Source organism: Cricetulus griseus, chromosome 4, assembly GCF_003668045.3.
Source record: "Cricetulus griseus strain 17A/GY chromosome 4, alternate assembly CriGri-PICRH-1.0, whole genome shotgun sequence".
Taxonomy (NCBI): domain Eukaryota; kingdom Metazoa; phylum Chordata; class Mammalia; order Rodentia; family Cricetidae; genus Cricetulus; species Cricetulus griseus.
In genome coordinates, this window is record NC_048597.1 from 144,617,944 (window position 1) to 144,645,753 (window position 27,810).

The 27,810-nt window shown below is 37.5% G+C and overlaps 1 protein-coding gene across 4 annotated transcripts in view; it reads left to right on the forward strand.

The window, feature by feature from the left end:
• Arhgap32 (Rho GTPase activating protein 32) overlaps positions 1-27,810 on the forward strand; it is a 225,773-nt gene that overhangs the window by 184,062 nt on the left and 13,901 nt on the right. For all 4 annotated transcript variants that reach the window (XM_027411761.1, XM_027411762.1, XM_027411763.1 and 1 more), the window contains 7 exons: positions 16,797-16,946; positions 22,825-22,927; positions 23,618-23,762; positions 24,176-24,258; positions 24,948-25,055; positions 25,538-25,683; positions 26,410-26,605. In XM_027411761.1, coding sequence (XP_027267562.1) covers positions 16,797-16,946; positions 22,825-22,927; positions 23,618-23,762; positions 24,176-24,258; positions 24,948-25,055; positions 25,538-25,683; positions 26,410-26,605 — 931 coding nt within the window. The remainder of the gene's footprint in view (positions 1-16,796; positions 16,947-22,824; positions 22,928-23,617; positions 23,763-24,175; positions 24,259-24,947; positions 25,056-25,537; positions 25,684-26,409; positions 26,606-27,810) is intronic.

Sequence of the window (27,810 nt, forward strand, 5' to 3'; positions counted from 1 at the left end):
GTTTGGCCAGTGAGCACCAGGTATCTGCCTGTCTCTTCCTCCCTGGTGTTGGAGTTGTAGACACCTCCTACCACACCAGGCTTGTGTGTGGATGCTGGGATCTAAATCAAGTGCTCATGCCTGTGTGGAAAGCACTTTACCAACTGAGCCATTTCCCCAGCACCTGTCTTTGTTATTTTTCTCTTCTTTCTCTTTTCCCCTCCTTTGCTTGTGTTTATGTTGATCAAAGAAAGGATTGGGAGGAAAAGGTGTTTTTAATTTGAAATTAAAGAATGGGTTTGCCTTCTCTGTCATGAATAAATTTTAGGAGCCTTACATCCTTCCTGTTCAACAAACCCCTCAAGTCCACAGCTATTCCACTAGTGGGAAATCAACTTACTTGGTTCCTGTCACACTTGGGATTCTCTGTGTCCTTTTGTATTTTAAAATCAAATTAATTCATTGCTTTCTTTACTGTGGCTTGCCATTTAGCAACAATTGTATATTCAGAGCTATGTTCAAAAAAGAAGGAAAGAGTATATATAGACTACAGTCTGGCATGGTGCATATAAATCCTCTGTGTATTGTCTCTGTCTTGTAGCGTGTGGCTTTAGGACATTGCTCAGCCTCTCTGCCTGTCTATAAGATCAGATAACACATCAGCTTTATAGAGTTAGAATGAAGATTTTAGTAAGTACTTAGAATTGTGTCTGGTACATAATAATGATTTTATTGAAGAAAACAAGATCTAACAGTAGAATTTACATTGTAACTAGTAAAACCTCAGTTGGAACTGCAAGTATGTCAGTATTTTCCAGTTCATTAAAAAAAAAAAAATTGCAGTTCAGTGGTGACAATGTAGGGTATTTGAAGATTTTCTGCAGTGAGTTGTGTTTATGTTGCTAGCTAAAGATAATGTTTAATACTCTCAAGTTGAAGCTGGTTGAATGCTCGTTTGATAGGCATTGCTGAGGATTGCCTCATTTGCTGGTAAAGGTTTCTGGTAGAGGACAGGAAGTACCTTGGAGTAAGTGGTGAAGTGAGTCTCAAACCTGTGCAATGAAAGTTCGTCTGGAAAGCACTGGATTTTCAGTTCTGAGCAAACTTCTCTTTTTCCCTAAGCCAGGCATAATTGTTATTCTCAGAATTTTTCATGCAGACCCTGTGTAAATGGATGCATTTTAAAACATGTCAGTAGCAAAAGAGTCACAATTTACTATCAGCAAAGACACTGAAAGATTTTGTCCCCTTAGCCTGTGGCAGTTGGTTTTTATGACTCAGCCTTTTACTAGCAATACTTCCTACTTGATTACTTATTTTTCTTGCTTTATTTTGGCCTAATATACTTCATTTTGTCAGATACACTGCCCCCGCCCACTTAGCAAATACAAATAACTAAATAGTAAGTAACTGGCAAAGCATAAAGGACACAGTTAAACGGCAGTTTCCTAGGGCTGGTTTCTGAACAGGAAACGCTCACCTGTGGGAGGCTGATGGGTGGAGCCTCGCTGGCGAAGCCTGTTCTGCAAGTGTGAGCTTCTTAGTGTGGGGCGTTCCTGTGGTGTGGCAAAGCTGCCCCGCTGAGAGAGGAAGATTAAACTCCCGAAGGCAGAGCTCTCACAGACACTGGCTCAAATAGGCCTGAACTATGGGCCAAGTGCTCTAAAGGGGCACCTGGAAGCAGCTGGCGTCTCCAAGTGTGGTGGAGACCTGGCCAGGAACGCTCACTCATGTGCTGGATAAGGTCTGAGCTGCTGTGACTACACTGAATCCTTAAGCTGTTGTGCCGAATGCGGAGCCTGCTGACTCTCCTGCTAAATACAGTCACGGAGTAATTCTAAATACTGATCCTAAAACTTGGACCCTGGCAAGAGGTAAGGAGATTTCAATCCCTCATTCACTATTACATTCAAACTACTTTGGACTAATTCCTTGGAGCTATTTTTAGATCATATTTTGGCACATGTTACTTCGGTTCTCAAGTGAGTTGTGGTTCATAATGTATCTGGAAATTGAATAATAGCATTAATATTTGTCTTGTTTGTAGAGATGCAATCACTTCTAAAAGTAAAATTTGTCAGTTGTACTGCACAGGGATTATTTTCCCAGGGAGTTTTAGTAAACAGTTTTCTGCTGTTTCTGGTCAGTTTAGTTGGTAATGCTTTCTAGACCTGAATTAATGTAATAGAGGTTTTCATTATTAGGTAAGAGAGATAGAGAGAGAATGAGAATATGTGTGTAGGTTTCTTGTGGGCTGATATTATTTCAATGCTAGATGAGTGGAGAATGAGCAGCTCTGATTGACTGAAGACTTGGGCAGTTCTGCTCCTTTCTGCACTGCCCTCCATTAGGACAGCTGTCTCCACTCAGGAAGTCCTGTGTATTCCCAGAGAATGCATGGCTAAGTCGTGCTCATGGGCTGCTTTGGTAATGAAGTTTTTCAGTACACTAGTTCCCTAACATGACATAGAAATAAGTATGTTCTCTAAATCACAAAATAGCCCAGTGATTTTTTTTTCTTTCCAAGGTTGACCTACCATGGCTTAATTTTCAAAATATTAGGTGAAGAGGTTTCAGAATTGAGAGTTCTTTTTCATAGCCAACTTTGCATCTGTTGCTCAGTGAGATGATCTGAAAGTGCAACTTTTCCCCCTTCCAAGTACTGGACAGTGTTATTTTGAATATAGAAAAGGAAGTAGTGGAAGGGAGCAGAAATATAAATGAGGTAGAGAATTACAGGAGAGAAAACCAGAAACTGTCCTGAATTTGTCTGTGCCTGCCCTTTAGCTTGGGTCTCCCATGGAGTTATGTGGCCAGATTGGACTGAACAGGGTCTGAAAAGCTGGGTCAGATTCTTGGTCAATCATGTACTGAGGGAAGATAAAGTTTTCAGATCAAAGGGAAAGAGAAATTGTAATGGGGAAAATGACGCAGAGCATTTGGCATCTGTCATTTCTTGTGAGCCCAGTGGTGGTTGTTAGGATCGTCCTTCTGTCCATCATGAAGGAAGTAAGATTTCAATAGGTAATTTGCTAAAGACCTCGTAATTTTGAAGGGGGGAGGGGCTGGATCCCAATTCCCTGGTCTGACTTCAAAACCCAGTTTTCGACTTTAAAGAGACTTACTGTAAGTACCATACTCTCAAACTTTTTAGAACCTATCCATTTCACCTTTTTCTCTAAAGCCTCCACAGTTCCCCCAGCCCAGCTATGACAACACTAATGCTCCATACCAACCTTCATAGCTTAATAGAATCCCCAGTGGCAGTAAAATATGAAAATGCTTATTATGATTCTAATCAAAGAAGAAAAAATACTATTCAGGAAGGAGAATTTTCATGCCATTGAATTTAAGGTTCCATCATTTTTGTTTCCCAGAAGTTCATATAGTATTTTGGTAGACCTGTTACCTTTGATATACCTGAATTCCTAAAATACATGGTTGCTATAAATTAATTTTTATGAGAATGTACAAATTAATACATTTCTTCTTGAAATCATACTTGCTAAATAGTAGTAAGTCATCCTGTAAAAATAAGAACCCAAACAATATTAAACTTCTTGGCAGGTTTAAAAAACCTGTAACCTGTGTATTATATCTCATTCTGGAATTAAAATACATTCAGCATCAAGAAATTTAGATCCACCTCATATTTCCTCCTACTTGCTTCTGGTAAAATGCAAATCTTCCTTTTGTTCTACTTTTAGAAATGAAATTAGTCATAGTCTTTTATATAACTGGGTTGGTAAAGTCACCAAGTTATTTAAAAAAAAAAAAAGAAAGAACGCATTTTGCTTTTGCAAAGAGTTGAGGAACGAAACTCCTATGTATTTTAGTTATTATTGAAATTTAAAAATAAAAACAAGTATCTGTGATCTGAAAAAATATTCAGCTTACTCATGTCAACCTAAAGTCACATAATCTAGAATATTTCTAGTAAGAGTCATAGCTTCCTGGAAAAATCAAACAAGTCAGCTAGATACTAAGAGCCTTATCTAATGTCATGACATTTTCCCAAGGAGCATTGCTTTTAAATGCTCCATGTTGTAACTTTGTGTGTTTTGTATCCTCCGGGAAGGACAGCAGCCTGTTGCTGCTGTGGTGTCAAATATCCATGTCTTTTAGGCACGCCTGTGAATGCGTTGTGGTAGGTATGGGGAAGCTGGTTACCCGTGTCTGCTTAGCTTTTTCCATGTGAGCTGTTTTTTTCTTCTACTGCTGGAAGACTCTTTTAATTCACTGTAGACCTATTTTCCAGAGTCGTCAATGTCAATGATTTGCTTTCAGGTCAGCATTGGCTTTGAAATGGCTCCTCGATTCCCTCATCAGCTAATGAGAACCTATTATATAACTGTCAGTAGAGTGTTTTCTCTCTCTCTCTCTCTCTCTCTCTCTCTCTCTCTCTCTCTCTCTCTCTCTCTCTCTCTCCTTCCCTCTCTCTCTCCCTCCCCCTCCCTCTCCCTCTCTCCTTCCCCTCTCCCCCCTTCTCCTTTTTGTATCCAACAGACAGTTATTACTGCCAGTGTGCCATTTTAAATCCAGCCTGCAGAATCAAGCAGGCATTCCTAGGATACCTGGTTTCCTCCCTTTGAGGTTGGAATGTCAGACATCACTGTGAGCTGTGTGGGCTCTAGATATATTCTCTCTGGCAGCCTCTTGCAGCTGTCACCTGCATCAGTTACAGAATTATGTTTTTCTTACTTTCAGAATTATTAATGATATATTGAACAAGAGTGGTTCTGTACTTTTTTGTTCCACAATAACATCAAGAGCATTTTCAAAGCTAAACTCAGCTTTCCTAAAGAATTTAGAATATATGTTTGGGGAATCAGGGTGTGAAGTCCAAAGCTGGACAACTGTTGTATTCCTGATTTCAAAAATAGAAACTAATTACAGGGACATGAGGGATTCTGGCTTTTGAGCACCACTCTACAGAAGTCCAGAATTTTGTAGGTATTTTTTTCTTTTGCTGCAGCAACATTAGTATTGAAACCTTAGGCCCAAAGTTAATTTTTATAGAGTATATGGAATCAGCTAACAGAAATAATAATATAAATGTCATTTTATGATTAAGAACTTGGAAGAAAATAAACCAAAATAATAAATATCACATAGCATAATACATTTTTTGCCTAAATCCTAGAAAGGAATGTATGTTATATAAATACTCCCTCTAATCTTAAACATCCATGAAACAAAATAAATAATTAAAAAGAACTAAACTCAATATACTAGATATTAAATAATAACCTTAATAATGACTTTTTAATATAAAGTTCTTATGCTACCCTAAGATGACTTAGGAAGCCCTCCCCCTTTGAAATAGAACTTTCCAATTAAATTTTAGATAATGTTCCTGATAAATTATTTTAAACATTTTACATAGACTTGAGGGTTTTCTATGCTGTTTTTTTTCCCAAAGAATTTTATGTTTGGGGGTATTTTTATTGCAGTCTAGATTTGTGCTGCCTAGTGAAACATTTTATTATACCATCAAACTAAGGTCTCACACTGACTGATTTCATTGTTTGTAATCTAACAAAAATAGTTGTCAAAACCGTATCTTCATACTCTTAGCCCAGTACTTTTTCACTAGCCTAGCCAACAAAGGGCTCACCTTAATCAGACTATGGATTGAATCCCGAGTCTGAAGTGCTTAGAACTCAAAACATTTTGCATCAAAATGATGCTATAGGTGAAAAATTCTACACCAGACCTTATGTGACAAATTTCAGTCAAAATGTGGATACACTGTAACATGACATAAAATTACCTATAGACTGTATATAAGGCTTATGTTGAGTATACATGAATTTTATGTTTAAGCCTGGTCCCTTTGCCTCTTTTTCCATAGATATGTGGGGATATATATATATATATATATATATATATATATATATATATGTAGATATATATATATATTCTTTCAGGTAGTTAGACAGATATGTATGTCTAAAACTGAAGATATTTAAATCTACAGTATTTCTGTTACCAAGCAGTTTAGATAAGTGGTACTCAATCTGTATTTATCTTATTTATTGAAAAGCTATAAAAGCTTTAAATTCCTAGGTCATGGGCTGAAGTATGTTTTAAAATATTCAAATAGAATGACTAACTTTTTTGTTGTTTTATTTATTTTTTAACTGTGTGCAAACTATGTAGGTACAAAATAGTACCAGATAAACTGAAGAGACTTGAAATATGGGTGCTAGGTTATCTTGATAATATATTGCTGGATATGTAGAAAAGAAGAGAGTCATAAAATGCCAGTGTTACCATAACCTTTAACATAGTGTGTAATGGGAAGGTAATCACTTTATTTAATGTTTCTGTTTGAACATAAACTTCTAAGAGTATAATAGTGATTAGATACGTGTAACTCATTTAGAATGCAATGTTAATACAAACTGAAATTCATTATATCCCTAAGGTCCTGGCACATAATAAGCATTCAGTGAACATTAGTTATCCTGTAATTATTTTATAACTTGTTTAGATTTCTTTTCCTTTGTATTATCTTTGTAGGATCAGGAACAGAGCTGTGCAAAGTGTCAGGGAAAGTATAGCTGCCTCACTAAGTAGACCAGAACATTTATAGAGATAAGAATAGGGTCAGGGGTAAAATATCTTAGGCATGTCCTTATTCCTTAATAAAAACTTAACTCAATGTTTGATCTGCAAGAAAGTCCTTTACTGTGTTTTGTAGAATGTTCCTGAAATTGCTTTTGTAACCCCAGCACTCAGGAGCTCAGTCAGGAGGATCTGGAGTTTAAAGCCATCCTGGGCTGCACAGCAAGATCCTGCTCCTCAAAACCCCACAAATTCATACCTAATTTTAGTAAGTGGCTAAATGATATAAAGGATTCAGTTACAACATTATCCACCCTAAGAACTTCATATGAACACTTCCAGTAGTATAAGAGAAAGACGATTTTTAGAATTTCTATATTTTGGGCTGGAGAGATGGCTCAGAGGTTAGGAGCACTGACTGCTCTTCCAGAGGTCCTGAGTTCAATTCCCAGCAACCACATGGTGGCTCACAACCACCTGGAATGAGATCTGGTGCCCTCTGCTGGCATGCAGGGCATATGCAGACATAAGACTGTATACTTAATAAATAAAATCTTTAAAAAAAAAATTAAAAAGTCCTCAAGAGTAGTTTTAAAAAAGAAATTCTATATTTCAATTGCTTGAAGCCTTTTTTTAGTTCAGTTCCTTTAATATTTGAGTTGCATGTTAGAATCTTGCTCAGCCATCTAGAAGGTGTTCTTTAGAGATTTGTAGTTGACTTACTGCATAATTTATGAGTTCATTTATTTGCAAGTGGAAGTTTCATTTGTATCAATATTTCCTCCCCTCACTCCACTTAAGCACTAAGCTCACTCAAACCATTACTTCTTTGTTTTCCAAAGGTCCTTTAAGGCTATACAACAATACATGCCAAAAATACATTAATTTTCACATCACTTACCCTGTATCCCTTTGTGCTATTTAAGATTATATATGAAAATCCTTGTCTTTTCTCATGTTTAGAAGTCATTGTCTAGGCTGTCATTCTAGAATCTCTCTGTTGTATCTTTTTTTACTAAAAATCAGTCCTCATGTTTATTTTCACTTCTAATATTTATTCTAGTTCTGCAGAAGGACTTGGCATGCCTTGCAACTTCAGGTGTTAAAAATCTAACTCCACTTCATCAAATCTTTTTACCTGAAAAGGATACGAAAAGTCCTACAGACTTTCAAAGGGGGGTTGAAACAGAGAAGCTCTTGAAAGACCCAAAGTTAAAGCCGGGAAGAACATAAACATTTAAAAACATTATTTTTTAGATTATAATATAATTATATCATTTCCCCTTCCCTTTACCCCCTCCAAGCCCTTCCTTGAAATCTTTAAAATTCATGGTCTCTTTTTTCATTAGTTTTCCACAGTGATCCTTGCCTTGGGTGCAGTGGTTGTATTTGGGGATGTGTCTGTTGGGCCTGAGCTCTATAGCTCTATAGTTTTATTTGTGGTTGCTGTAAAGGTTGTGATATGTCGCAAAGAAAGTTTCGCCAATGAGGAGTGAGGACTAGACTGACCTGGAGTATAAGGAGAAACATTTAGATTGTGCTGGTTTAGTAGAGTGGCAGTTGTAGATTCTCCTCTAAGATCCAGGACTTCTCTATCCCTGGCTGGATGGCTAGGTTTCCAGCACCAGGCATGTCTTAAGTCCAATTAGAGACTGTTATTTACTGCCAGGGAATGTGTGCCATTACTATACCCTTAGATATTGTGCCGTGCTGGGTTTTGTTGGGCTTAATTGGCATCATTATCTGGGAAGAACTGTTGGCTGCTTCCCCTCCTTTGGAAGTTTGTGTGGTGCCTTCTGGTATCATGAAAGCATTGCTTCATGAGGAAGCATTCAGTCTGTGTATGAAGTGTAGTGTCTTCAGCAGCAGGGACTCGTGTTCTACTCTGGGAGGCAACCAAGGGCAACAGCTAAAGTACATAATATTTGGGAGTCTCTTGAACAACCCTGATCAACAGTTGAAAAGAGGGCTTGCTTTGCCAGGTGTTTGCTTTTTGTTAAATGTCTGTCTTTGGCTTTTGGAGGGAGCATTGTCAGCCCAAATGAGAGAATTTTATTTAAGCTATGTATATTTATAGAGAGACATAATAGGTTTTTTTTTTTTAGGTAGATACTTAATAGTATGATTCCTTGTGGCTGTTTTCAGACATCCTTACTGTTATTTCATCCTTCTTTCTCTTTCTTGTATTTAATATAACAGTTTTTTAAAGATCCAATTAAACTAGATGGAAACAAAAGGACTGGAATGGGAGAATTAAGTCGAGCTTATTTATATGTCGGTCTACAATGGTCTCCAGTTACATTAAAAAATAACAGAATCTGAAGCTAGAGAGTTGGCATGGCAGCTGAGAGTTCGTACTGATCTTGCACCCACATCATCAGCTCTAAGCCCAGATTCTAGGTGAATCTGGGTCCCTCTTCTGGCCTCCAGGAGAATTATATACACATAGAGGCACACACACACATGCACATAAATAAAAAATAAATGAATCTTTAAAAAATAATGGGGATCAGCGTGGTTGTTGAATAATAAGATAATAATCTTTTTTTTTTTTTAAGTTTTCTGCCCAGCAGTAGTGCTTTAGACTTTTAAATTGTTCCATTGTGCCAAAAGCCCTATTACATAGTTACTATTTTCAATGGTTTTATAAATGAAGAATTATAGTTAGCTTATCCACAGTCACATAGCTAGCAGTTACAAGGCAAATTTGGAACCTTAGGTATCTCGAAATTCCCAACTATGTTAATTTTCTACATAGTAGTAATGAGATTGTTAGAATATATACTTTAGAAAAAAGATAGTATTTATAGTAGCAACAAAAATTGTAACATTTCTAATACTAGCTATAACAGAAAAAATAGGTACTATCTTCATAGAAAAGTAATTGAAGGATATAAACAAACCTTCAATAAAGGGAGAGAAACACTATGTTTATAGCTGAGGAGACTCAACATTATGGTTCACAAAAGTTCAGTTTCCTTCAAAATAATTTGTAACTGGATGCAGTTTCAACAACATTTCCAATGGTTTTTACCCTGCAGTTTGACAAGTTGATTCTAAGATACAGGACTAAAAAGACAGGGCAGTTTTGAAGTGTTAAGAATAAGTGGAAGGACTCGTCTTCATTAAGTACTAGAAAAAATGTAAAGTGAGTTAGTTGCTGATGGAGAATCAGCTTACACAAGTCAGTGTACATCTTTTTACAAAAACAGAATTAGTTTTGCAAGTTAGTAGACAGAGGAGTATTTAACTAAAGGTGATAGAATAATTGATAATACATATGAAAGAGAGCTATACAGTGTGAAACTCTGAATTTTTATGTGGGAAATCGTGTAATATGTTTATGACTTGGGGGTAAAGAAAAATGACATAAAATAAAGATGCCATACCTAAAGACATGATTTAATTTGTACAATAGAAAGCAAACTATAAACGTGATAAAGACTTTTATGCATAACATTCCACTGACAGGTTTTGTTTTTTTGGTTTTATAAGAAATTAATACCCATCAGTAACAAAAAATAGCAAGTATCCCATTAAAGAGGAAAATAAATAGCCAGTAAAGCTAACTGCTTACTAAAGTAGCAATCACAGTACACGTTAAAGTTAAGTACAGTGTCATATTCATGAGACGAAGGAAGAAACAAAATATGACAGGTCTGAAGGATGGGCTCTGGGCTTCTGTGGGAGGGTGACATGAGTAAATTATCTAGGGACTTTCATTCTAGAGACAGGTTTGGTGAGCTTCTAAGCAGAAGGTCCTAAAAACGTACATTGTAGGTTTTATTGGTAAGCTTCAGGTAAGGCTGGGCAGCAGCAGCATCTGGAGTCCAGTGACTCTGAGCATGACTGCCAGAGGAAGCCTTTCACCATGCCACAGAAGCACTTAACGAAGTTGCTTAGTGCAACATTGATTAAAATAATAAAAGCTCTAGCTGCCAGTAGGACACTGTCGTGGAAATGGTTGTATATATTTAAAAAGGTACGATTAATACAGTGAAAATTTAATATAATGAACCACAAGTGCCAGGGATAAATCTCAAAATATATAGTAATGTAAAGTTTGATGTCATGATTTCATTCCTAAAATTCTAAACCACAGCATGCTCATCTGAGTTGTTTGTGACTATACACACTTGTAGTTTCAGTATATAACACAGGTGAAGATGACAATACTGAATTTGAGATAAAGGTTTTCTGTGTAGCAGTCTATAGTGCTTTATTTTCTAGTTTAAAATGGGAAAAATGTATGTGGGCAAGTAATATGGCAAAATGCTAAGCTTAAAAAACTAAGAAGATGGATACATGAATATTACTTTGTTTAACTCAGTGAATCTCAACCTTCCTAATACTGTGGCCCTTTAATACAGTTCCTCATGTTTTGGTGACCCCTAACCATAACACTATTTTCATTGCTACTTCCTAACTGTATATGCTGTATGAATCATAATGTAAATATCTGATATGCAGAATATCTGAGGTGCGACTGGTAGAGCAGGAAGAGGAAGAGGAGTGGGAAGTGGGGGGGGGAGGGAAGGGGAGAAGGAAGAAATTGTCTCCTCCCACTCTCCTGTCTTCTCCCCACTAGTTCCAGTTTATATTACCCAACTAAATAAGCTTTAATAGAGTTGTCATACAATGTGGGACCAATATCCAAACTTGACTCCACAAGCTAGCAAATAAAAACCTCAATACCAGGAAGGGTTACTTCTCTTTGGGTTGTTAGCCAAAGGGGTCCCATAGATCCCACACTAAGCATTTAAAGCTATTGCCAATATGCTTGGCTGCCTTCTAGCACTTGTTGGCAAGACCCTATTGCTGAAAACATCACAGACTTCAGTTACAGAACACCCCCTAAATAGAACACAAATGCCACATTCCTCCCCATAAAGTTGAGGATCATCATAGAACGGGGTTGGAAAGTTTGTAAGAGCCAAAGTTGGTGGATAACTTCAAAGAAAGGGTGTTTTCTGGACATAGTTGGGCAGTTGCGTATATGAACTTACAGCACTTGAAACAGCAGACCCAAGATCTGCACAAGGTCAAGCCACAGAAAAGCTTAGTGTGGAGCACAGTGGGGAGGAAGGTGAGTATGAAATCTACCTGTGTGAGGCACCACTGGCATTTATTAACTGCCGGGAGAGGGAGAGTCAGCTTTCTTTAAGGATATAACCCTGGTAGGTTGTCACAGACTAAGGCAGGCCTTAAAATTTACTTTTTAGGTTTTCTTTTGAAAAACAGAATTTTGTAATTAGCCCATTAAGTCAGCTTAGTAGTAGTCTAGATAAAACCCTTACTATGTGTTTCATGGTGTATATAGATAGTGCTATATTAACTAAAAGCAAACTTAATGAATTTTGAATAAAATTAAATTTTTTTAATTTATTTAATGGAAAAATATTTAAAGTAACAGTTAAGACTTAGAATGCTAAATAGAAAGAGGTTGTTCTAAGACAACCTAAATATCATGTAGTAGTTGCCCATGCTTGTATTCACCACTGTTGAATTTTTGCCAAATGGTTTTGTAATCTGTTTGAGAACAAAGCAAAACGTAGGTTTTTGAATACAATATGTAAAATGCCACTGAATTTTAAGAATTACAGGCTTTTATTATATCTTCAGTTTGCAGGGAAATCTCCACAGATTGTGTGTATCAAAAATATTACCTGCTTGACTTTCTGAGTTTGTTATAGATATTATAAATAATGGATGTTCAAATAAACTTAATGTTAGGGTCATTTTCTAAGACAAACCAGCTTTTTTTAAACCCTCAGAAATTAAACCAAGCCTAGACTTGTGCTATTAGTCTGAAAGATATGTGAGAACTGATTTAGAGAACTCTAGATGAAGTGTGAGAACTCAGGTCTACTTTGAGACTGTTTGGCAGCTGTTGTCATGTAATTAAAGACCTCAGTGTCCAACCTCTGTATCAGGGTTCACCATGCACTACAGAAATGGCTGTCTTTAGTATCTCCCCATAAACTGGTAATTGGTATCATAAAGATTTACGTTGGCAAAATGAAGTTGTACTGCTAAAGCGTGTAACTACCAGGAAGACAGGTCTGGTAGGTTTACCTGGTTTATAAAAAGATTGCAGATAAAAAATCTGTCCTGGCTAAATAACATGGACCTGTGTTTCACTTTAAATTCTGGAATAGGAGATTTGGATATAAAATGTGGTTTGCTTTAGTGGTATCATTTTAAACCTTACTTTTTACATGTTTTATTATTTTATTGTCTCTAATCTAACATGTTTTGTGGACTTTGACCCCTACAGCCTCCCTTCTAGTGCATTATTGTGTTTCTCCCTAGGAATGGGCTTGTCAGCACTTGTCAGCCAACCTTTATCTTCCTCACAGAAGTGTACCAATAGAGTTGAGAGTACTTTGTTTTTGCCTTTCAAGGAGATACTGGCAACATTGGACAGGGATAGGAGACAATTCTTATATCCAAAATGAGTTCCTTTTGGCTATATTAATATGTAAGAAATGGGGAAAATTTTAAGTGAAGAAAACTAATATGAGTGAATAATTTGGAATTATTGCTAGAGCATCAAATTTGAGTACAATTAATTTGAACATTTTTTCTAACTTAATTGATTTCTAATCCGGTGTGATTAATCTTTATTATCATGAATATCTATTATTTTAAGCCTTAGACTGGGATGTAAATAGTCAAGAAGTAAACCTACCACCCCTCCTATTCCCACTCCCAGGACTTGATGTCATGTAGTCATATATCAGTAATGGTTCTGGAAAGGTGACAGGAGCAAGGTGGCCACACAGTAGAAGCAAGGAGGATGTGCACACAGGCAGTTTCTCTGCACCCTCAAGTGCAAATGGGGCCTAGAATTGCTAGTGACATTCTCTGCTGTCTTAATTTTTATTGCAGCTTTAATCAGTTAGGCCTTGTGCCACTGTCTTAGAAAAAAAATAATGTGCACATTCTTGACCCTAATCAGGAAAGAAAGCCATGTTAGCAAACCAAGAAGCATAGTTAAAACAACCTAATACCCTGGAAAGACCAGTTGAACTTGGATATTCTCTGAATAATGGGATTTATTGTATTGAGAGTTTGGTTAAAGGATCATAGTTCTAAATTTATCCCATCATTATTCATTATTTATGATTTCTATGTGTAGCTAATTCCCATTGATAATTCTAGGAACGATGTTCTAAGGAATAAGAAAAAAAGAATATATGCCCCTTTCTGCTTATGAATTCATTTGAACACTTACAAATATACATAATAAAAATAAATCTTAAGGGGGCTAGAGAGAAAGCTCAGAGGTTAAAAGCACTCTGGCTGTTCCTCTAGAGGACTCTGGTTCAATTCCCAGCACCCACATGACAGCTCACAACTGTCCAGATGGATCCAGTTCCAGGGGATCCATCATACCAGGCATGCATGCAGGTATATCTGTGCATGCAGGCAAAATACACATACATATAAAATAATCTTTTTTAAAAAAGAGATCTACTTTTAGAAATAAATTTTTATATATGTTCATGCATATGCATGTGTGACTTTGTGTTTGTGAGAGATATTCATTCTTCATTCTTTTATATAATAAACTTCTATATCTTACTTTTCAAACTCAGTTATTTTAGAGATTATGTTGTATCAGTAGATAGTTTTTTAAAACAATAAAAAATGGCTGGGAATTCAATGCATGCCTTTAATTCCAGCCCTTGGGAAGCAGGGGCAGATGAATCTCTTAAGTTCAAGCCCAGCCAGGACTATATATTGGGACCCTGTCTCAAGAAACTAACCAAAGGAGCAAAGAAATGCACATCAATAATCCTGTGTGAGTGTTAAATGATTTATTCAGCCAACTCCTTATTGGTGCATTTTTGGCATCCTCATATACATACTGGGTTTTTTTTAAGTAATCACTTGGTTTAAGTTGTTTGAGCTAGTCATTGTGTTCCCATGGCATAAAGCCCATACTCTTTGTTGTAGCCTGTCATTTGTAACCACATTGAATACTTGCTGAAACACAAGCTCTCATACCTTCTGGCTCTGACACACATCTTGGAGAAGTTTTTTCTGACCATCCTGTCTCCTGGAGTTACTTTGCTCCCAAGTCATGTTGACTTTGTCCTACTTATTTCCTTGTTAGCCACTAAAAACAGCTGACATTCCCTTGCTCTCTTCATCTAGGTCGTATCATACAGTTGCTAAGAGCTTGGATGTTTACAAATAACCTGGTTTTGAATTCTAATTATTTAACCCTAGCATGTTGACTTACATTTTGTGCCTCAGTGTCCTCATCTAAAATAGGAGATAATTTTTTTTAAAGCCAGATGTTGTGGTGCATGTCTGGAATCTAGAATCCCATTATTTCTACACACAGAGACTGGAGAATTTCCTGGAATGTCATGGACTATCTAGCCTGGAGTGTACAAGATGGCAATAACAATAAGAGAAACCCTGACTCTCAACAAAGAGAGAACTGATTCCCAAAGGTTGTCCTCCTGGCTTCCATGCTCATTGTACACATGAGTATACACAAGAGTAAATATAAATTAATTAATCAAATTACTAGTAGCTAGGGGAAAATAAACACATAATAACCTATTATCATAGTTTGTGTCACAGACTCTAAAGTATGTCTCACCATATACTGATGAAATTAAGAACATGACATTTAATTTTGCAGTAGAGAGCTTTAGATAGAAAAGCTTTTAATTTTTGCAGGTTGGGCACATTAGAGATAACATCAAAATTATATTGATGATTCTAAGTAAAGAAATATTTTGTTATGGTCAAGGCTCACTGTGTAGCACTAGCTGATCTAGAAGTCATTGTGTAGGCAAGGCTGGCCTCAAAGTCATTGATCCACCTGTCTCTGCCTCCTAAGTGCTGGAACTAAAGGTGTATGTATCATAACTGACTACTAAGTAAATTTTAAGCATTTGATAAATAAAGAAAATCCCTCCATTGTACCTGTAGAGTGTAGAGTGGCTGTTTGCTCCAGTTTGCCCAGGACTTTTCCTCAAGAAAGCTTAGCTAGGACACTTGCAGTCTGTGAGGAAAAGGCTTCCATCTACAAATAGTGTTTCCCATGAGATGAAGCAAATAGATGACCAATGTCTGATCTGGTCTAGAGTGGTACATCTGGGCCCTGAGTTGCTGTAGGTGCACAGAACTCCCTCAGTAGTCTTCATCTGTTCTGAAGATGAAGATTTGGATTTGCTGAAGAATCTGTAGTAAGAAGAATCAGACTCTAGTAATCGTATGTACAGAGTAGGGGATTAAGGCCTTGGAAGGAGTCTTTAGTCCAACCTCTGATCTTTGAGCTTCTGGTGTTTGTTGTCTTGTAGAGTAACTCTCTGCAGGCTGCATCTCTTAGCAAACATCACTTTTCTAGAGATTTGTTTGTTTTCAGTGCTTTCATGGTTGTCTTTCTCCTGTATTAATCAATGAAATATTTCTCCAAATGCTATTTTCCTTATTTATTGCTTTGATCTTCAAGGAAGTTAAGTTGATTTATTTAGATAATGTGGTATTTTTACTGCCATTTGGTTGACTGCCGTGTTTTATGACATCATAGGGTAAAAGAAGAAGGAAGACAGTTTCTTTCTCCAGTTGTATCCCATGAATTACAAATGATGTGGAAATTTCTCACCATTAAGAAAAATATTTTAGTCAAGCCTGTTAGTGCAGGCCTATCTCACCTATTTGGGAAATTCAGGCAAGAATATCTTAAGTTCAAGGCCTGCCTGGGCTACAGAACAAGTTCAAAGTTGTTGTCCACACAGCTTACCATCTCAGTGTAGAAAGTGTAAAGGATGAGGATAGCTTAGTAACAGAATGCTTAGTGAGCATGCAAGAGGCCTTGACTCATTCTCCAATACTAAAAAAGAAAAAAGAAAAGAACTTTTCAAGTCTGACTGGATGGGAGCTACCTTCAGGCCTTTCTTACTGTGAAGATACCCAAAGCAAGACACTGGATCCAAATTCGGTTCCTTCTTGCATGCTCTGAGATGATGGCTGCTTTGCCAGGTGGGCTTTATGTAAAGGTCACAGAGTACAGTCCATGTAATTGCTCACAATAGCATCGCAGGCTAGGGAGAACAAAGTGCACCAACAGTCAGACAGCTGCCTACAGTTATAATGTATGTTTATAACAGCTTGACGGTAGACTATCAAAGGTAAGTTTCTTTTTGTGCTAACTGAAATGCAGTCCCTTGCTACAACTAAGATATTCATTTTGGTTTTTTTGTTTGTGTGTTTGTTTTTAGTGTCTAAAAAGCACGGCAAACTCATTACTTTCTTACGAACATTCATGAAGTCTCGCCCAACAAAACAGAAGCTAAAGCAGCGGGGAATCTTGAGAGAGAGAGTATTTGGTTGTGACCTGGGGGAGCACCTTCTGAATTCTGGGTTTGAAGGTAATATTAAACTTTATGAACCTACAGTGTTTGTTCCTGATGTATTTGTATTTGTTTTCTGTCACCAATCAACTGGTGTGTGCTGTAGTTCATTCAGTTCAGCAGCTGGTTCTAAGCTTCTGCAGCTCACATCTGTTGTGGGTGGAGCTGAGAGTCTTAGGAAGTGCTTTGCCAGAGTGTTCTGATCAGATAAAGAGCTGGAGGCATTCAAAGGGTGTTGTTACCTTGTGGGCTTTGTTACATCTGTCCAGATAACTTCTTCAGCTTCCCTGTTCATGTCCTCAAACATTTATTTCCAATGATAGGCATTGTTTTTGAGACTGTAAAATACTAAAACAAGCCGTGTAGATTTTTTTTATATATAATTTATTTTTGTTTTACATGCATTGGTGTTTTGCCTGCCTGTACGTCTGCGTGAAGGTGTCAGATCTTGGAGTTACAGACAGTTGTGAGCTGCCATGTGGGTGCTGGGAATTGAACCCAGGTCCTCTGGAAGAGCAGTCAATGCTGTTAACTGCTGAGCCATCTCTCCAGCCCCCAGCCGTGTAGATTTTATATCTAAAATTTACATTCCTTTCTCCTTCAATTCTGAGTGAATAATTTAGTGGTTGGATGAATGGTTGGAGGGGAGGAAAGGAATTTGAAGTTTTGTTGGCTGAAATTTTAATTAGAACAGAAGTGTGTTTTTTAGTATCTAGATTATTTGTACTTTATTTAATAAGTATGGATTTTTTTAAAGATTTGAGACTTTAGATTGTTTACACCATGTATATCTACAGTTATACCATGAATGTATATTTTATATACACATAGACTATTTTAAAGTCTAAAAGAATTAAATGTATACTTTAAATTATAAAATAACTAGAATAATCATGAAGAAAAATATTCAATTTTTTATATGTAACTAGGAGAGGAGAATACATATAAAATAAAAAGATATACCTATGTATTATATATAATTGTTTTTCCTTACATTTACATTGCTTTTATTTAGGCTTTATAAATAAACAACAGCTATAAACTATAGTTGTGTACCACATAATGCTGTATTGGGCAGTGATAGAATATATATATGACATTAGTCCTGTAAGATTGTAATGTAGCTGAAAAATTCCTGTCATCTAGTGAGACTGTGGACTTCCAAAAATTTAGTACAGACTGGAGATCCCAGGGCCTGAGTTTCATCTCCAGCATCACTGCCTTCCAACAAAAAGTCTAGGGCAGCACAGTACTGTGTATTTATGTCAACATTGGTACTGGTCATTGTATAAAAATATAAACTATACAATTACAATAACATACCTATTTTTTTGTTTTTCAAGACAGGCTGCATATGTAGTCATATGCATATGCCACTACTTGTATAGTCCAGGCTGGCCATGGAGATCCCCCTACCTTTGCTTATGAGTGCTGGGATTATAGGTGTGACCTAGCAGACCTGACTATGTATATAATTCCTGATAATGATAATGAATGGTAATATTACTGTTTTATGTAATAACTATGCTATTTAAAATAAGCACATTTTCATTATAGAAAATGTTGCATTGTGACAGTTTTACACATTATGGATTACACTTGTTAGAATACATTACTTCTATTTAAAAGTTACTGTGGAACAATAGCCTCACAGACAGCTTTCATTTACTGGGTCTCTTGACTGGATTATTTTCTCCTGTATTTGGTTTAATTTCATTTTATGTTTTTCATTGTGGCTGCTAAATGTACAAAAGCCACCATTGATGTTGTCAGGAAGAGGCCACATTGCTTACCCTGGACCCTGTGCTAAAACTATGATTAAGAACTATGCATATAGAAGGCCAGTCAGTGATGGTTCGTTCCTCCTGTCAGGCACACCCAGTGAAGAAAGTGTTGGTGGCTGCTAAGAGTTCTGCTTTATTAGAGATTCAAAACTGACCAGAGTGCTGTAAATAAGTGACTATTGGATGCTCAGTTTGGGTCAGGAATTCTGCATAACCTCCTCCAAGGCTCAGGGAACATCACTGACTAGGAGGCATAAAGAATGCAAGAGCTGGAAAATCAGAGGAGTGCTGTGGCACAGTGCCCTGTGGCTATATCATGGCTGTTGCACCCATAGACTCTCAACAACAGTGAGTGTCTGTGCAAGATGTCATTAGTGTTCTGTATCTACAGGCAAGGACCTCATAAGGCCCCATCCCTTCCCGGGGAGCTATAGGCAATTGCTGGAGAGGGAATGTTTTACTTCTTAGTGGTATATATGCTGGTAAGTTACCATTGCTCAAATAAAGTACTACCATCCGTGCTCACATAGACTACACACACACACAAGTAGTAAGGGAATGGTTGAGAAGAAGGGATTTGGTGAGTGAAGGGAAGTGGGGAGAATATGAACAAAGTAAAGTGTAGCAGAAGAGAGAGAGAAGTTATGAAAAAATAAATTTAAAGGAATTCTCTGCGTTAATGGGGACAAGAAGACCAACAAAAATTGACAGTCTAGCATTGGGGAGATGACCTTGAGTTCAATTGCTGACTTGTGCTCAGACTCGTGGAGTTCTAGTCAAATTGAAATACTCTTGACTACCAGAACCTTGCTTGGGCATCAGCAAAGCATGTTATAAATGGCCTCTAGAAGATGAGTAAGAGGAGTCCTTCTGCTTCAGAAGATTTGCCAAGGGTGGGAATACTGTGAAAACCAGCATGGTTGAGGTGGAGCTGGCAAACGCCTTAACCCTAGGTGTGGGTGAGGGCTACACTCTATCACAGGGGATGTTCTTGCAGAATGGATGAATGTGGAGTAACTAGAACTGGATCAGAAGTGCATAGTTGAAGAAGCAGCAAGAGTAAAGGAGGCTGTGGGGGGAAAAGAGCCCCCCAAATTTATGATAAGGCTATTGTAACAGCTATCATAGACCCCAGTGAGCTCAGTTTACACCAGTGCCAAAGCAGGACTTTGAAGAGAAGTAAGCCAAGCTGCCCACGCATGGTGGATACCTGGAGATGGACAGCTCCCCAGGAGCAACTGTGGCAGGACCTTGGAGTGATCCCAGAGAACATTGTAGGCTTCCAGTAGGACAAGATGGGGAAGTAGAGACTGTGGCTCTGCAGATCCTGGCCCTGAGTTAGACTGGCCTAATATGTTTATGTCTGTTTCTAAGAAGAAAGTTAAAAGAGTAAAATAATTAGGAAAAAAGTTTGGAGGTTAAGGAAGAAAACTGTAGTACATTGAGGTTTTAGCTGTGATTACAGAGTCAGAATATAAAAAATAAAAGGTGATAGTAGCTAAGATTAATTTATGAAAGAAAGATATTTTTATGGGTTCAGTGTAGCCTGTGCAATCATTTTCTAGTCAGAGGTGCCTAGCATTGCCTTGGGCTCAGCAGGTGTGCTGTATTTTTTATTTTATGCTGTACTTTTCTCTACAGTTGTCACGTTTAGATAAGTTTCCATATACAAATACTTACCACAGTGTTCAGAACAGTAATGCACTGCCCAGCTCTGTGCTCTTGGAGCAGTGGCAAGATTATACAACCGACTTTAAAGTAACCACATCATTAGGTGTGTGTGAGTACACACACTCATGCAGACACAGTGAAATTTCATTAAACAAAGCATGACTTTAGGGTCTTTACCCTAAACATGTACATTTGTGGCACTTTTTTTCTGAGAAGCTCATACCAGAGTAATATTTTACTAAGTGACTCATTCTCTGAATTGTATTCCTAGTGAGTGATGAGATTTACAGAGATAATCCTGTTACACTTTCTACTTTTCAGCACCTCCCTGTCAGAGTGAATCACAAACCTGACCTGTTCCTCTTACACTGTGTTGTAAGAAATCATTTAGGAGCTTGACAAGCCAGTTTTCTGTGTATTATTTTGTTGTTTCTAGTGCCAGGTTTCTCTCGGGATAATTTTACAGATCTTAAACTCTCATAGTTTCACAAACTGAGTTCACTAAAGATTACAGATATTCATAGGACTGGTTCTTTAAAAGTCTGCCAACAGTATTTTCTGTGCAAATATTTTACTGATTGTATCATTTGCTAGAACATCCTTAACCCTAGAGTCAAGTTATTTTCTTGTTTTTATGCCTCTTAACATTGTACATCCTTGCTTGGCTAGTGTCATCAGTAAGAGTCAGCTTTCACCAGGCTGTTACAGCATGCTGAGCTTCCAGCACCCAACTCAACTGGTTTCCCTGGAGGCCTAGAAGTTTGGGCTCCCTCCCTCCCTCCCTCCCTCCCCTCCTCCCCCTCCCTCCCTCCCTCCCTCCCTCCCTCGTGGAAGACAGCTGCCAACATAACATTTTGTTTTGACAAATAAAAGGTCTTACTATAGTATTTTATAAATTCTCTGGTTATAAAATCTGGTGAGGTGGAATGGAATTTTCAGGTATCTAGTGTGTTTTTGGTTTTGCTTTTGTTTTTTCCCATGAAGGCTTCTTTTATTTCATGAATGTATTTAAATGGGATTTCCTTAAAAAGTTTGAAGGGAAATTGCTAATCAGAATAGTGAGAGCTTTGTAGGAAATAGGTAAAATTGTGTTTGGTGTAAAACAAAAGTATTAGGGCTGGAGCTGTAGCCCGGTTGCTGGAGTGCTTGCCTAGAAGGCACAGAGCCCTAGACTTCATCCCTAGTACATTGTGAATCAGCACAGTGGTGCATACCTGTAGTCTCAGCCTTGGGAGACAAATGCAAGAAGATCAGAAGTTCAAAGTCATCCTTGGCTACCAAATGAACTCTAGGCAAGCCCTGGCTACATGAGATCCTGTGAAAAAGAAAAAAAAGAAAGTACATGAAAAGTATTTAAAAATCTAAAGGGAGGAAACTCTATACATTACTGTGTTTGAAGTTACTTGTGTCCTTTAGCAAAGGCCCTTAGTTTTAAACCATTGTACATAATATGAGGATTTTATGGCTAGAGCGTAATAGGAAAACAAAAACAAAAATCAAATGAAACCATTCCTGAATTTAATCCTTTGCGTCAGTATATTTTTGCAACTCATTATCACAGTGCTTGTTCTGAGTGCCCTGCACTGTTGTGACAGTGTTCTGAAGCCATCTTGCCAAAGATCAGTTGTGCTTTTCATCCTTGTCTACAATGTCTGCATGGTGCCCACAGATAAAACAGACTTAATAAACAGTGACTGGTCAGTGTGAGAGTGAATAAAGAGAACAGACATGAAACCAAAACATCAGGTAAAACCAGGGATCAGTTTTTATTATAGTTTTTATCCTACTTGTTTTAGCAGTAATTCTAAACAGTATTTTATTTAACAATCAATAAGATAAACATACACAGTACATTCCCCATCATTGGTTATCAGAGATTTTTAACTGACACTATCAAATAACCCATTAAGAAGTCTGTGTGCTGGTTCATTTGCATTACAAAATAAGGAATGCTAATTCTCAGACTGTAAAAGTTTAAGTGGTTATGGAAGTTTATCACATAGTTTCAAATTTTGTTCTAGCCCATTTGCCCTTTGCATTGACTGAAAGGTAAAAGAAACATGTTTAGGAGTATTGCAGCACTTGTAAGTAATTACATTGTTGGGACAACTGCTTAATTCTGTAAAATCATTTGCTATAGATGGCATTTTAGTGAACTGATGTCTGTTTATTTTAGTCTGTAGTTGTGTGGGGGGTTAAAAACTTGATCTAAATGAGTCTGTGGTCAGAGACTGTCTAAACTATGTATAAACAGAGCCAGGCTTGGTATTGCCAGATTTAGATATGAGATTTAATAAACAGGCCCTCTTTTTTTATAACAGACTAATTAATTTGCTCTTTGATTTATGGATTTTATTTTGCCTATAAAGACTAAGATGTTTTGGGTGTCACCTTAGTTACATTGAATAGCAACAATATTCTGTCTTTAAAACTCTCTTTAGTGCCCCAGGTTCTTCAAAGCTGCACAGCATTCATCGAGAGGTATGGCATTGTGGATGGCATATATCGGCTCTCTGGAGTTGCCTCCAATATCCAGAGACTTCGGTAAAACTTTATGACTTTTTTTATTCTTATATAATTCAGCAAATTAAAGCTATTTCAAAAACAGTAACTTTGGTAACTGTAGTTACCAGTAATATGGTTGAGATAAGCTAGGAAAGGATATCCATGTTATTCTTCATGTAAATGACATTTCATCACCTGTAGTGTTCCAGAACCATGCATGCTAACTTCCTCAGTACTTCAGTAGTATTTTAGTCTCTTTAAAATGTTGGAAGAAGGCCCTTGAGATGGCTCAGCAGGTAAAGGTACTTGCCGCCAAGCTCTGTGACCTGAGTTCCAAGCTGGAACACGCATGGTAGAAGGAGAGAACTCACTCCCAAATTGTCTTCTGACCTGCATGCATGTGCCTTAGCATGTGTATCAAAATCCTAATGTAGTATATGAAAGATAATGATTGGAAGAAAGTAGCAAGTCACTGAAGTAAAGTTAAACCTTTGGGGTTATTTCTGTTTTATTATTAAAGTTGTGTACTTAATTTCCACATGAATAACTGACAAAAAATAATCTCTTGCTACTGTTGAAGTCCAGCTACTGGTTTGTTACACATAATAATTTGAAAGAAACGGCAACTCTGAAATAGAGGGGAAAATTTTGGAACTTGCATTCTGTTCTGTGCCGTGTCTTTTCTTCTTTTCATTAAAGTAATCCTGTCTTGTCTCCTGTCTGGATTAGTCATGAATTTGATTCTGAGCATGTCCCCGACCTGACGAAAGAACCTTATGTTCAAGACATCCATTCTGTGGGCTCCCTCTGTAAGCTGTACTTCCGGGAACTCCCAAACCCTCTGCTCACCTACCAGCTGTATGAGAAATTCTCTGTAAGTACTAGATGGGTTGCATAGTCTCAAGGTCTCCCTGTAGTTCTTCTGTGTTTTTACTGAAAATGTGTTTGCATTTAATCTTCATATGAGAATTCATTTTGTGCTAAAAAAACAACAAAACAAATAGAACTCCTTAAACAAATAGTAGTAGTCAAGTGAACTGGGTCTTTGAAAATTTCAAATTGTTCTTGCATTTCTGGCTTTGAACCACTAACTTAGCACCGGTGACATTGCATGCCATCACGCTTTTTAACAGTGGCAGCTGAGCACCACAGTGTGGAAGCAATGTGCCTTCTTGATGCTGTATTTTTATCTTGCCCTTTGGATCAGTCTCAGAGTGAGATAGCAAGCTAGGAACTCTCATTTGGACTAGCAAAGCTAACTGGTTTGTTGGGTTGTGTCTGTTACAGGATGCCGTTTCAGCAGCAACAGATGAAGAACGGTTGATAAAAATCCATGATGTCATCCAGCAGCTACCCCCACCACACTACAGGTAAGTCATGACTTGGCAGATAGACATTAGCAACCAGAGAAGCGCATGTGGGACACAACTGGATCTTTGTGACGCATATATAAATTACTGTTTCTAATAATAGAAACTATAGTTCAGTCTCTTAGCCACTGTCTTTTACTGGTTTTAATCTCTGTATAATTAGGAATCCAGAGATACTGTACTTGGCTGATAGGTAATGTGTGTACATAGGATGTATGTATAGGTGTGTGTGTGTGTGTAGTTTAACTTAATCATGTTTTATTTCTAAAACTATTCTGTTATTTAATCTCAGTATGCATAGAATTGTTTAAATAAATAAGATGAATAAGGATATTATAGCTGTGTGGGCTTTTCACTATAAAAGCACATCAGCTGCCCAGGCACTATCCCTGGTGCTACAGGCCATCTTTAGGTTTGTAATGCCTTGTTTTTATGCTTATCTATGTTTGGACCCTTTCCTTTTAGTTCTCTGCTGAAAGTAGACTAGCATAGCTTCAAAATATTATTGTGTATGGAAACTTAATTTTGTGGATATTTGATTTTGAATGATCTTTAAACTTCATGAGTAACCAAAAAAAGTGTGTGTGCATGCGCTGTTTTCTATTCTGCTGTCAGAAACTTGCAAGCCAATGATCTCCACACTGCCATGCAGTGTCTGTTTCAGTTAGCATGTTGTATTCATTTTCCAGAACACTGGAGTTCCTGATGAGGCACTTGTCTCTTCTAGCGGACTATTGCTCCATCACAAATATGCATGCAAAAAACCTTGCCATTGTCTGGGCACCAAACCTTCTGAGGTAATTTATATTTGACTATGAACTTTAGAGAATACATTTTCTTTCTTTCTTTCTTTCTTTCTTTCTTTCTTTCTTTCTTTCTTTCTTTCTTTTTTTCCGTTTTTCGAGACAGGGTTTCTCTGCGTAGCTTTGGAGCCTATCCTGGCACTCGCTCTGGAGACCAGGCTGGTCTCGAACTCACAGAGATCTACCTGCCTCTGCCTCCTGAGTGCTGGGATTAAAGGTGTGCGCCACCAGTGCCCGGCTGAGAATACATTTTCTTAAATTAAGCCTTGCATCATTATTCCTAAAAAAAAAAAAAAAATTAGCAAGTAAAGCAAACTATTATTTTATAAACATCTCCCTAAAGCAGCCTGTCAGCATTAGCTAAGGGACTATAAAAATATAATTTCTTTCCCTGTCTCTGTAACTTCTGTGCTGAAGAATTGTGCCTTAGGAGACCTCCCTTCACAGCTCTGATGAGACTGTTATTGACCCTGCAGATCAAAGCAGATCGAGTCGGCCTGCTTCAGTGGGACAGCAGCTTTCATGGAAGTGAGAATTCAGTCTGTGGTTGTTGAGTTCATTCTCAATCATGTCGACGTGCTCTTCAGTGGCAAAATCAGCGCTGTCATGCAGGAAGGGGCAGGTATGGCTCATTATTAGGAACACACTCCTAAAGAATTGGAAAACTTTGCAACAGTGTGAGAGTGGTAGATGACAGCTAATTTAAGTCTGTTGCAGACTCAACAAATTGGCAATTCCTTATTCTGTGTATAGTGGATACTATATATTGGACTGTTACAAGTTCATTACGCATCAATAATATCTTGCCTCAGGGCTAGGGAGATGGTTCAGCAGTTAAGTGCACTGCTGTTTCCTCTTCCAGAAAACAGAAAACCTAAGTTCTGTTTTCACTACTATCTGCCAACTCCAGTTCAAGGGGATCCACCACCCCCTTGAGGCTTTCATGGGTACTGCATGCCAAGGAGTACACAGTCAAATACAGGGGAAATACTCATACACAAAAAAATAATTAAAAGGATTTTAAACATTAAAAAAAATTTCACCATGTTATTAGTATATATAAAGGTATGAGATTTATCAGAAGAAGAAAAATGTCCTTCTGAAACTAAAAATGTTGAGTGATCACCTTTACCTGGTACTTTTAAGAAGGGAAGATAGATTATTATAGAAATTCACTGTTCTTTGGACTGACACCTTCTGTTTCTTGTTAAATATAAAGCACTGATACTACTCAGTATCAGTTAAAAAGCCTTGAAGAAAAGTCAAAACACTGTCACTACATTGAGAGTGAAGGTGGGCAGACTGATGCACACATATGACACTGACAGTATTCCTTTTTCTTCTGAAGCCTCTCTGTCAAGGCCCAAGTCCCTGCTGGTCTCATCTCCATCTACCAAGCTGCTGACATTGGAGGAAGCCCAGGCAAGAACACAGGCTCAGGTCAATTCTCCCATTGTGACTGAAAATAAGTACATCGAAGTAGGAGAAGGGCCTGCTGCACTTCAAGGGAAATTTCATACAATAATTGAGTTCCCACTTGAAAGGTAAAACACACTAAGTCCTATTTTTAAAGTATGGTTTCATAGCTGTAGATAATAGTTTGCTTTACATTTTTTATATTATTATTAAAATCTAGGGCAGTTATAGAAAAACATTTACTTGAATATAAATGATACCAAATCCTTTATAAGGACTGATAGAAATTATTCTTGCAAAGCTTTTTAACATAATGTAATTTTTAAAAAGAATGTCAGTTGTACAGGGGAAATTGCTAATAAAATGATATACGTTCACTGTGTGGCATTGGCTTTTCTCTTTGAGAAATGTTATTTAAGAATTTTAAGAACAAGTTGTGCTGAAACAACTTACTCAGAGAGCAGTGAATGGGCAGTGACTTGTGTGACACTGGCTTCTTATCCAGCTCCCACAGACTCCTGATTGGCGTCAGAGTCCCTGGTAATAGACCCTCCTGCCCAGCTCACACTCGCCTGCTCAGGAACAGGGGCAGAGCCTTCTGTGCAGGTTTTCATGAATGCAGAGGTTGTTGTGAGCTCAACCCAACACGAAGTTATAAACTTGTTTGAGGCTTTTGTTATATTCTTCATTTTTAGTTGTGCCCATCTGAGCTGATACCCTCACTGCTTATTCCCTAAGAAATGCTAGTGACAGTGTGGATCCCTTACTAGGTCTGTAGGAAGATGAATGCGTATGTCTGCTACCCCTCTGGCTTGTGCTCATGAATGTAGACATCTTGTTCCCTAGATGATGTAATACTAATGAAACCTCAGAGTTTGTTCTTTTTCATTGTTGTATATTCCTCCACTTTCCTTTTCTTTCTGTGACGAAAAAGCAAGAAGTTGGTATGTAGTGTTACTTTGTCATTTTTGAGTTGATCCTGAGCACCTTGTTTTCCTATTTTAGTCCTGATTGACTCAAAAATGTCTTTACTGAGCAAAGTAGACATTAGAATGTTTGGGTTTCATAAAATCCTCATTTCCTCACACAGTTATACAGTATTAAGGAAAGTAGTTGAACTTCTTTTAATCAGCTTCTTGTGTGATAGTCTGATTTTAAAGAACATTCTAGCTGTACATAAGTAGTTGGCACACTGCCTGGCATTCAGCATATGCCAGATTCTTAAACCTCCTCCTTCTGTCCTTGTTCTCTCTACTCACCTCAGGTCTTCTATTCTGTTTTATTCGTGGAAGCTTAATATCATTGTCTTATTTTCACTTTTTTTCAGATTTTG